The sequence below is a fragment of the Nerophis ophidion genome, linkage group LG02, assembly GCF_033978795.1.
Source record: "Nerophis ophidion isolate RoL-2023_Sa linkage group LG02, RoL_Noph_v1.0, whole genome shotgun sequence".
Taxonomy (NCBI): domain Eukaryota; kingdom Metazoa; phylum Chordata; class Actinopteri; order Syngnathiformes; family Syngnathidae; genus Nerophis; species Nerophis ophidion.
This window is the reverse complement of record NC_084612.1, coordinates 33167188-33179662: the sequence shown is the minus strand read 5'-3', so window position 1 is coordinate 33179662 and position 12475 is coordinate 33167188. Positions and strand designations below refer to the sequence as shown.

General features: G+C 38.7%; 1 protein-coding gene across 6 annotated transcripts in view; it reads right to left on the bottom strand.

The window, feature by feature from the left end:
• Window positions 1-910: 910 nt before the first annotated feature.
• The window catches only part of rnf111 (ring finger protein 111), a 71444-nt gene continuing 59879 nt past the window's right edge, over window positions 911-12475 (bottom strand). For 4 of the 6 annotated variants that reach the window (XM_061882029.1, XM_061882040.1, XM_061882059.1 and 1 more), the window contains 4 exons: window positions 6687-6782; window positions 6392-6478; window positions 6013-6116; window positions 911-2042 (listed from right to left, as the gene is read on the bottom strand). In XM_061882029.1, the coding sequence (XP_061738013.1) occupies window positions 1925-2042; window positions 6013-6116; window positions 6392-6478; window positions 6687-6782 (405 nt within the window). In that variant the 3' untranslated portion in view covers window positions 911-1924. The remainder of the gene's footprint in view (window positions 2043-6012; window positions 6117-6391; window positions 6479-6686; window positions 6783-12475) is intronic. The other 2 variants (XM_061882050.1, XM_061882075.1) reach the window with 1 other exon arrangement.

Sequence of the window (12475 nt, the reverse complement as noted above, 5' to 3'; positions counted from 1 at the left end):
TTGTAAACATTACACCGCGCCTTCTTGCGGGTTTTCGCACGTCGCCGCACGTACACACGTGCACGCGCCCTGTATCTTGTTAGGTAATTATAGATTTGGCTGACTAACGTTGTCATCTGCCATTTCAGTAACTGCCTTTTTCCCCACAATGTCATTAAGTTACGTGGAAAATGTAAAAGTAGCGACAATATATAAAATGTCCTAAAATTATGTGAAAAATATAAAGATTACGAATAAGGAAAACAAGTTGTTTTTTTTGTTATTAGTCATGAAGTTAAAAGTAATTTAAGATTTAGGATGATTAAACCAAACATGCGTGGTTACATAAATGAAGTATTCCTAAACGGGAAAAAATTGTTATAAAACAGTAAAAAATAAATAAATAAAAAAACAATGAAAAAAATTAAGATGTAAAGCTTACAATAATTTAGTCAGAAGTATACAAGCGCAAACAAGTCAAGGATATTTGTAGAAAAAACTTTGCACAAATATCAGGAAAGTCAGATTGTTTCAAGAAAAACAAAGATTCTGAAGATTAGGTTCCATTAAAAAATTATATTGAAAAGGTTTGCAGAAAAATGCAGCAGTTGGGAGAATAATCATTTTTTTAAGGTGGTAAGAACATATTTAAACTGATAAGACCTGAATTGTAAAATATGAAGAATAAGGTAATATTTTTCAGAGATCTTAATTGGTCATATAGGAGAAAAAAAGTGGTAAAGTAACATTTGGAAAAACGTTGGTACATTTACAAAATAAAAATGCTTTAAGAAAAATCATCCTCAAGTCAAACCTTGCAGCATAAATCCGAAGTTATCCAAATATATTATTTTTAAACTAATAGAAATCCCACAATGTGCCTTTGAAGTGTGTGTGATGAATGGTTTCAGAAGAACATTTCGTCACACTGTTGAAAATAATGTTTTTATTATTTTATTTCATATTCAGAGTGGAAATACATGGCCTCTGCACACATAACTATACTAACTTTTCTCTCTTGTGCAAGTAGTCTTTGCCAGTGAGTTAGTCAACACTTTTTTGTGTTCCACGGCTGACAGGAGGGGTTGGGAGGAAGGACTGAGATTTGAATGCACAAACGGGCAATGAATGAATGAATGAGTCCAACTTGTTGTATATCATTTATGGACCACAACGCCTCCTCTTTTTGGCATGAAGGCTGTGTGATGTTCTCCAACATGGATGACAATTTTGTGTGTGTGTGGTCATTAGGCAACAGAGCGTGATCAGTGCTGAGAAAATACTGTGTGTGTGTGTGTGTGTGTGTGTGTGTGTGTGTGTGTGTGTGTGTGTGTGTGTGCGCGCGCGCGCACGCACGCACTAATACAGAAGCTCATCTGTTAACATATTTGTCCCTAGTTAGGAATGTTTCTCATTATCATTAAAAACCCATCTTTCACTAACAATCCACATCTTCTAAACAAACTAATCAATACAATGATTGGTACAAACGAAGTCTGCAATGTTTTGTGATGCTGTGACATTCTATGGTAGTAAAGCGAGGCGTAGAGCAGTTGTTGTCGTCGTTAGGCCGCCTTCAGCCCGTGTTAGATGTGCAAACAAATGCATTGCAAGGAAACATGCAGAACAAAAATGACACTTGAGGAAACAATCCAAAAGCTACATAAAAGCTTTATAAATACATAAACTCTTAATTATAAACCCTTAATGGAGACATGTAGCTGTTGTGGTAATAACAACAACAATAATAATAATAATAATAATAATAATAATGAGTGATAGCTGGCACTGTTGTCTTATTAACGTCTAGTAAGTAGTAGAGCTGCGCAGGTCATTCATGCCTTCTTTGGTTGACTGCAGGACTCACAAATGAAGATGAGCTCAAAAGAAGACAAAGGTGTTGTTAGAAAGAAAGAAAGAAAGAAAGAAATGAAGAAAAACAGCATCAACTCTCAGCAGACAACTGCGCCTCAATGTCCACTCTGCAGATGGGGCACTTCTTGTTGGTGAGCAGCCATTGGTCCACACACAGCTGGTGGAACAGGTGCATGCAAGGCAGGCGCCTGCAAAACAAAAACACAATGTGCTGTAAGAAACATGCATACCAACAGTGAAAATATGTTGGAGCTGATGAATGATGCACACGGAAGGTGACTAGTGCTGCATTCAAAACTGCTTGGAAATCTGAGCTATTCCAATTGAATCTTACATCACCTCATCCTTTTTTGGACAGACTTGATCAATATCTAAACCAGGGTCGTGAAACCTATGAACTGAACATGTCTAATCAGGCCCGCAAGGTGAGTTTGCTAAGTAAAAAAATGAACTGCAATGTCTTTATCAAAGAAACTGCTGTTGTAAATGTGTCCACTGGATGTCGAAACAGCAATTCAATTGTAACCCACATCACACTGTTTAAAAATGATATGTCAGCTGATTTTAAACGCCCTCTGGATTGACTGCCATTAGTCCAATCAGCGCAGGTGCAAGCAATCAGCTGCTCCAGTGTGGCTGGCAGCAGACTAATGCTGCAGCGGCACACAATACATTCTTTAATTGTAAATGATCCACCCAAAGGATAAAATAACAAAACAATAAGCTGCAACATGACCATCATCTTTGTAGTTCCGTGCACCGCTCGCAACTGGTTGACGCCGCGATGGGCACCCTGAACTCTATTGTTAAAATGTGTGTTTCTACGTAGCTATAGTGTATATCATTTTTAATCCTCGAGGGCCAAAAATCTTTTTCCCCAAAAAGACCAGACTTTGCGAGAAAAAAACTAATTTAAAAGTGCGTTTGACAGCATTTTGTAGTTTATTCCTTAAAAACATAGTGGGGTTGTTTTGTATAAAATTATAATAAAACAGGTTGTATGATGTATAATGTATAATAAAAACGTGCAGTGAGTAAGCACAGACAAGGCCTAAAACGCCCTTTTAAACATTGACAATAACATAAATACATTTCTTGATTTTTTTTGTTTTTTTTTTAATTGGATTTTTGAAAATGATGACTCAATTTATTAAATAATATTAAAGAATAATCGTGATTCGGATGTGAAACAAGTATTTTCAGTCTTCCTGTTATGAATATATTCTGGCTTTCAAAGGGTTAAACACTCCAAAATATTGGAAGTATTTGTTGACATAAATAGGTTTAAAGTCTGACTTGTTTATTGATGTTGGAGTGGAAAAATATTAATGTTTGCAGCAGGTTTTGGGAAGATGGAATTTGCTACGCTATGACCACACTTTTCTTTTTTTAATCTATCAAATCAATGTCACTACCAATCATTGAGCCTAATAACACAATTAATAATTAAATGAATAACTAATGCTGCACTAATATCTACACATGTAAGTATTTTAAATCCATGCAGACTGTAAATGAAAAAAACTGAGTATTCAAATAATGTGTAGTTATTACTTATACTATTTTTATGAAATGTTTAATTGATCATATGAGGTAATTAAAATTATTCCTATTATGTGCACTGTGTATGCAAACCTCACTGATGCCCCACATAAACAAAGTGTGCTTAAAACAGGTCATATACTGTATATCAAAGATTCTCAAACTGTGGTATGGGTACCAGAAGTGGTACATGGCCTCCATCCAGTGGTACCTCAAATAATCACTGATTAAAGTAGTGTTTAATTTTACTATAATCAAACACAGTGTTACTTTTCAAAGTATGTGTAATGTCAATGATTATTGTGTAATCCAATATAAGCAAAAACATTTATTTTAGTGAAGTAATTTACAAAAGGTAAACATGGTAGGCTATAGGTTACTAAGAGCTAGAAACTACAAACCCCATTTCCATATGAATTGGGAAATTGTGTTAGATGTAAATATGAACTGAATACAATGATTTGCAAATCCTTTACAACCCATATTCAATTGAATATGCTACAAAGACAACATATTTGATGTTCAAACTGATAAACATTTTTTTTTTGCCAAATAATCATTACCTTTAGAATTTGATGCCAGCAACACGTGACAAAGAAGTTGGGAAAGGTGGCAATACATACTGATAAAGTTGAGGAATGCTCATCAAATATTTATTTGGAACGTCCCACAGGTGTGCAGGCTAATTAGGAACAGGTGGGTGCCATGATTTGGTATAAAAACAGCTTCCCAAAAAATGCTAAGTCTTTCACAAGAAAGGATGGGGCGAGGTACACCCCTTTGTCCACAACTGCCTGAGCAAATAGTCAAACAGTTTAAGAACAACGTTTCTCAAAGTGCAATTACAAGAAATTTAGGGATTTCAACATCTACGGTCCATAATACTAACAAAAGGTTCAGAGAATCTGGAGAAATCACTACATGTAAGCGGCATGGCCGGAAACCAACATTGAATGACCGTGACCTTCGATCCCTCAGATGGTACTGTTAAAAAACGGACATAAATCTCTAAAGGATATCACCACATGGGCTCAGGAACACTTCAGAAAACCACTGTCACTAAACACAGTTCGTCGCTACATCTGTAAGTGCAAGTTAAAGCTCTACGATGCAAAGCGAAAGCCATTTATCAACAACATCCAGAAACGCCGCCGGCTTCTCTAGGCACGAGATCATCTAAGATGGACTGATGACAAAGTGGAACAGTGTTCTGTGGTCTGACGAGTCCACATTTCAAATTGTTTTTGGAAATATTCAACATCGTATCATCCGGACCAAAGGGGAAGCGAACCATCCAGACTGTCATCGACACAAAGTTCAAAAGCCAGCATCTGTGATGGTATGGAGATGCATTAGTGCCCAAGGCATGGGTAACTTACACATCTGTGAAGGCCCAATTAATGCTGAAAGGTACATACAGGTTTTGGAACAACATATGCTGCCATCTAAGCGCCATTTTTTTCATGGACGCCCCTGCTTATTTCAGCAAGACAATGCCAAGCCACATTCAGCACGTGTTACAACAGCGTGGCTTCATAAAAAAAGAGTGTGGGTACTTTCCTGGCCCGCCTGCAATCCAGACATGTCTCCCATTGAAAATGTGTGGCGCATTATGAAGCGTAAAATACGACAGCGGAGACCCTGGACTGTTGAACGACTGAAGCGCTACAGAAAAAGAATGGGAAAGAATTCCACTTTCAAGGCTTCAACAATTACTTTCCTCAGTTCCCAAACGTTTATTGAGTGTTGTTAAAAGAAAAGGTGATGTAACACAGTGGTGAACATGCCTTTTCCCAACTAATTTGGCAAGTGTTGCAGCCATGAAATTCTAAATTAATTATTATTTGCAAAAAAAAAAAAAAAGTTTATGAATTTGAATATCAAATATCTTTTCTTTGTAGAGCATTCAACTGAATAAGGGTTGCAAAGGATTTGCAAATCATTGTATTCCGTGTATATTTACATCTAACACAATTTCCCAACTCATATGGAAACAGGGTTTGTGTGTGTGTCTGTATATATATATATATATATATATATATTTATATATATATATATATATGAGTGTGAATGTTGTCTGTCTATCTGTGTTGGCCCTGGGATGAGGTGGAAACTTGTCCAGGGTGTAACCCGCCTTCCGCCCGAATGCAGCTAAGATAGGCTCCAGCACCCCCTGCGACAAGCAGTAGAAAATGGGTGGATGGATGACTAAATATATATATATATATATATATATATATATATATATATATATATATATATATATATATATATATATACTATACATATATTATATATATATATATATACATCCATTGTTTTGTGTGCGTGTATATGTATACACACACAAATGTATGTATATAATTTTTTTTACAAACAACATTGTATTGGGGATACTTTTTTTTTCTTAGAACTGTTTGGATAAAGATTTGTTTTTTCGTGTCCAATATAAATATCTTTATAGAGATAAACATTCAATAACATTACTGCCCACCAGAGAGCATACATTCACTAAACTAAAAAAATATATCTGAATGAGTGCCAAAAAGTGTCATAGTGGGGCCTAATTTGAAGGCACTGTGGGGTTCTTTTTCCCCTGACACTCGACACGCGTACCTGACGTCCTCCCCCTCCTCCAGAATGGACAGACATATGGTGCATTTCTCCTCTGTGTCTTCGTCCGCCCCCTCGTCTTCGTCCTGCTTGCCGTGCAGCTTCCTCTGTAACATGACAAAGCAGAGGAAACATTGTAATTGATGTGCAGCATCCAAGGTCTGTTGAACAATCCCACTGTGTCCCAAAAAATGCTACATCTATACAAATAATATACTAATTTGTACAAAAGAGAAACATTCAGGATTCCTTTGGGGACAGAGAGAATGGTCATTTTGTCCTGGGAATAGAAAAGTGAATGATTAACATCCCCCCCTAACAACTAGTGTACATGTGAGCAGAGACTTGTTTCCAAATGGATTGTTTGTTTATTATTTCTCACCGATTCAGGGGTTGCGTGCATATTTTTCCCAATAGATGCCCAAGGTTCAGGAGTTAACTGTTGGTCAATGTCTCTCTCCAACACCTTCTGTATTGGGTGGCAGGGTGTTAGATGGCTCCTTTAGTTACACACTAGGGAAACCCTTCCCCAACAGTATCTGCATCCACAGCTAAAAGACACTACAGTACTTGGCTAAAATGAGTATACAAAAGACCACTCTGTCCCAAAACACACTGTAGCAAAACATGCATCCAACAAAGTTAATATTTTGCTATAGACACACAACAAATCTCACCTTTTTGTATTTATGTGGGTAAGTGCACCTCTCTATGGTTCCCTGAGAGGCTCCTCGGTTTACAGTCCCCAATCGTTCCTCTAAATGCAGCAGGTCCTTCATGGGAGGCAAACAAAAGAACGCAACTCATTGTCAAATGTTTCATCAATTTATAATTGACTGGATTTAGGTGTGCTGTCGCCGCAAGATGAGTCTGGCAGTGATAGGAATGTTTTTCAAAATTATTATTTGGGGATGTAACCATCGAGCAGCCACCAATATTATAAAGAAGTACATTTCCGATTAATGCCTTTTCTTGGTATCTTAAAGGGGAACTGCACTTTTTTTATTTTTTAAATGTTGCCTATCATTCACAATTATTATGAGAGCCAAAAAAACAATTAATGTTAACACATTAATTATTCCTTAATTTTTATTTATTTATTTTTCATTACCAGCGCTGTCACAAAACTTTAAGATTAATGAGCGGAGGGTCTTCGATTTTGTCTGGGACACCTTTTTCTTTAAGATTTTAAAGATGATAAAACAAGCTTAAAAGATAAGCTAACCCACTGCAAGTATATATATATATATATATATATATATATATATATATATATATATATATATATATATATATATATATACATACATATGTATAATAGTAGTTGTCACAGACGCAGTCATTACAATACATAATATGTTCTGTATTTACACTATATTGATGATCTTAAGCATTGCCGGAACTTATTTTCTCAGCTAATTTATTTCCGAATCAATGAAAGCGCCCTTCCGACAACAAATGTGTGTTCCTACTTCCAGAAACGAAGACGAGTGTGTTTTAATCATGGCAGACATGGTAACAGACAACAAAGACGGTTATTTTTGGACAAAATTGATTCACAACCTTATCTTTTTTAGGCTGAATATACACGGAAGATGAACCGTTGCTTCAAGAAGCGAGCAAAAAGGAAGGGTGCAGACGCTGGAGCAGACGGACGCCGAGAGTAAGGTCGGCGTGACTTTGACGCTGTAAATGGGGAACTTGGAGCCATGCCTCGCTGACATAGATGGAGTACTTACTCAAAATAAACTGGAAATCACGTCCCCGGCTAGCTGGATCAAACGCACAACTGTCCTTTGAGTGAGTCACACGCAGTTTGTCGTGCTTGTTATTAAAACTACAGTACATACACTGTTGAGCTAGCTGTGTACAAACAAAATATGAAATGTGGGCTAATACTTTACAGATAGTGTAATATTATTGTTCATGTTTTTCAACGAGTACAGATTGGTGTTTTATCGGATTGTGTTGTGCATTACAAACTCAAAAGCAATTTGATTGCAGACGTAGAAGCCAGCTTATCTCTTGCCATAGTTAGCTTACGGCTAATACTGTAGGATGCCGATGTGTAACTACTCTGGAAAAAAAAAAAAAAAGAGTTCATCTGTGTTCTCTTTTACAATAACAATGTCGCTAAAGCTTGGAAATTTTACAGGTCACGTAACGCAAATGAAGTATTGTTGGCTGTTTTTAATGCATTTTTTAAGTGATTTAAAGTAGAATTGATTGCTCCCATCAGCTTCATTCTAACCCACTGAGAACAAGCCTATTTTTACAAGTTAAAATGCTTAAAAAAAACTTTGTCATCTTGTCTCTCATTAGGATTATGAACCACGGGCAAAACTTTTTAAAAAGTGAAGTTCCCCTTTAAGCAACATTATCAACAGAGGACATCTTAGACAAAAAAAAAAAAAGTGAAACGGTCGTTTTGCCAAATATCGGCGTTGATAATCTGTCGATCCGTAATAACAACTGTCAGCATTGTCAGAGTCAGTGCATGACATGTAAGAGGAGGACTAAACAAACTATAAATTGGTGGTGTCGACATTAATTCTATGATCAGTATTAGAGTGATTAGATCGATATTTTTATTTTCTCAAAATTATATACGTATGTCGTTTCTTTTGTTAATGTTTAGAAATTCAGAAAATTATTCAATGGACATGGGAGGACTTTGAGGGCAAAAATGATTTATATGAGTATTAGTATGTTTTACTTTTATTTAGTTAGTGTGTACTCTTGGCTTTGTTTTTGTATGTACAAAACCCAAAACCAGTGAAATTGGCATGATGTCCATCCATCCATTTCCTACAGCTAATCCCTTTCGGGGTAACGGGGGGCGCTGGAACCTATCTCAGCTACAATCGGGCGGAAGGCGCAGTATACCCTGTACAAGTCGCCACCTCATCACAGAGCAAACACAGATACTGTAGACAGACAACATTCACACTCACATTCACACACTAGGGCCAATTTAGTGTTGCCAATCAACCTATCCCCAGGTGCATGTTACTGAAGGTGGGATAAAGCAGAAGTACCCGGAGGGAACCCACGCAGTCACGGGGAGAACATCAAACTCCACACAGAAAGATTCTGAGCGCAGTATCGAACCCAGGACCTTCGTATTGTGAGGCAGACACACTAACCCCTCTTTCACCATGCTGCCTGTTGGTATAATGTCGTAATATCTATTTTCTACCGCTTATTCCCTTTTTTGGGGTAGCAGGGGGCGCTGGTACCTATCTCAGCTATTATTGGGCGGAAGGCAAGGTACACCCTGGACAAGTCGCCACCTCACCGCAGGGCCAACACAGATAGAAAGACAACATTCACACACTTGGGCCAATTTAGTGTTGCCAATCAACCTATCCCCATGTGCATGTCTTTGGAAGTGGGAGGAAGCCGGAGTACCTGGAGGGAACCCAGGCATTCACGGGGAGAACATGCAAACTCCACACAGAACGATCCAGAGCCCGGGATTGAAACCAGGACTGCAGGACCTTCTTATTGTGAGGCAGACGTGCTAACCCCTCTTCCACCCTGAAGCCCTAATGTCGTAATATAAAATATAAATATAAATCATAAATAAAAACAGAATACAATGAAGTCTAAATACTTTTAAACCGACAGTACCAGGCCAAAAGATTGGACACACCTTCTGATTCAATGCGTTTTCTTTATTTTCATGACTATTGTAGATCAGGGGTGCCCAAACTCGGGACTTGCATTGGGTTAAAAAAATTTGTCCAGGGGCCGGGCTGTGTGTGTGTATATGAGTGTGTGTATATATTCACACACACACACACACACACACACACACACACACACACACACACACACACACACACACACACACACACACACACACACACACACACACACACGCACACACACACACACACGCACACACACACACACACACACACACACACACACACACACAGTGCGATGATGTCATGTTATCGTTTGGAAAATGCATTTTTAGACTATGTTTTGACAAGTTGTAGAAATTTGATTAGAAAGGACAGATTTAAAAAAAATAATAGTAGTTTGGGGACATCTGTTTTAGATTGTCACTGAATACATCAAAACTATGAATAAACACGTGGAATTATGTACTTAACAAAAAATGGTGAAATAACTGAAAACATTTCATATTCTAATTTCTCCAAAATAACCACCCTTTGCTCTGATTACTTTGCACACTTTTGGCATTCTCGTGATGAGCTTCAAGTTTGATTCAAATGGTATCATAGATTTGATGCCTTCAGTGATGATCTAAAATGTAAATACCGTATTTCCCTGAATTGTCGCCAAGCATATAGTATGTGTCTGCCTTGAATTACTGCCGGGTCAAACTCGTTTTGCAAAATAATTAGCGCATGCTTAGTATTACCGCCGGGTCAAACTCGTCATGCCACGAGTGACACTTCCCCTGTCATCATTTTCAAAATGGAGGAGGCTGATTTCAATACCGGTAATTTGAAATCACATTAAGGGAAGAAGCTATTGAATACCGGTATGTTAAAAAGAACAGTAAGCAGCTATGTTTTATTAATATACCGTAGCTGCGTCTGTCAAATATGAGTCATTAAATGACTCCCGCCTCCTGGTGATAGAGGGCGCTAGTAATGCTTCTTGTGACTACTGCAGAAGAAGTGACTATGAGTGACGTGATATTGGCTGGGACGGATATGACGCGGGGGTGCACGACGGACCTTTTAGGATGTAACACTCCTATGCTGGCTATGTACAGTGGGGCAAAAAAGTATTTAGTCAGCCACCAATTGTGCAAGTTCTCCCACTTAAAATGATGACAGAGGTCTGTAATCTTCATCATAGGTATACTTCAACTGTGAGAGACAGAATGTGGAAAAAAAAATCCAGGAATTCACATTGTAGGAATTTTAAAGAATTTATTTGTAAATTATGGTGGAAAATAGAAATTTGGTCAATAACAAAAATTCAACTCAATACTTTGTAATATAACCTTTATTGGCAATAACAGAGGTCAAACGATTACTATAGGTCTTTACCAGGTTTGCACACACAGTAGCTGGTATTTTGGCCCATTCCTCTATGCAGATCTTCTCGAGAGCAGTGATGTTTTGGGGCTGTCGCCGAGCAACACGGACTTTCAACTCCCTCCTTGTTTTTTTCTATGGAGTTGAGGTCTGGAGACTGGCTAAGCCACTGCAGGACTTTCAAATGCTTCTTACGGAGCCACTCCTTCGTTGCCCAGGCGGTGTGTTTGGGATCATTGTCATGCTGGAAGACCCAGCCACGTTTTATCGTCAAAGCACTCACTGATGGAAGGAGGTTTTGGCTCAAAATTTCACGATACATGGCCCCATTCATTTTATCCCTAACACGGATCAGTCGTCCTGTCCCCTTAGCAGAAAAACAGCCCCAAAGCATGATGTTTCCACCCCCATGCTTCACAGTAGGTATGGTGTTCTTGGGATGCAACTCAGTATTCTTCTTCCTCCAAACACAACGAGTTGAGTTTATACCAAAAGGTTCTATTTTGGTTTCATCTGACCACATGACATTCTCCCAATCCTCTGCTGTATGATCCATGTGCTCTCTGGCAAACTTCAGACAGGCCTGGACATGCACTGGCTTAAGCAGGGGGACACTTCTGGCACTGCAGGATTTGATTCCCTGTCGGCGTAGTGTGTTACTGATGGTAATCTTTGTTACTTTGGTCCCAGCTCTCTGCAGGTCATTCACCAGGTCCCCCTGTGTGGTTCTGGGATTTTTGCTCATCGTTCTCACGATCATTTTGACCCCACGGGATGAGATCTTGCATGGAGCCCCAGATCGAGGGAGATTACCAGTGGTCTTGTATGTCTTCCATTTTCTGATAATTGCTCCCACAGTTGATTTTTCACACAAAGCTGCTCGCCTTTTGTAGATTCACTCTTCCCAGTCTGGTGCAGGTTTACAATTGTTTTCTTGGTGTCCTTCGACAGCTCTTTGGTCTTGGCCAAGGGTTGGCAACCTGCGGCTCTTTGGCAACTATGATGCGGCTCAGCTGCACAATCGCCGACCCCCCAGATTGTTGCGGGGAGATTCCGGAATTCAATGCCTCTCCCGGACATCACCCGGAGTCAATGTTCTCCAATTTTCACTCGGACTACAATATTAAGGGCGTGCCGTGATGATATTACTCTTAACGTCCTCTTGAACATCATCGCGCCCGCCATTCACGGAATGCTATTTGCGTCCTCTTGAATGTCATCGCGCCCACCATTCACGGAATGCTATTTGCGTGCCGACCGGACACATGCATTTCGTTGCTTCTATCGGCACATGTATGAGATTGCAAGGCATACTGGGTGACACAGAGTACACAAAAGAAGAATGACAAACACATTTCGGGAGAAAATCCTCACAGTAACACAACATAAACGCAACACAACAAATACCCAGAATCCTTTGTATCCATGACTATTCCTGACTA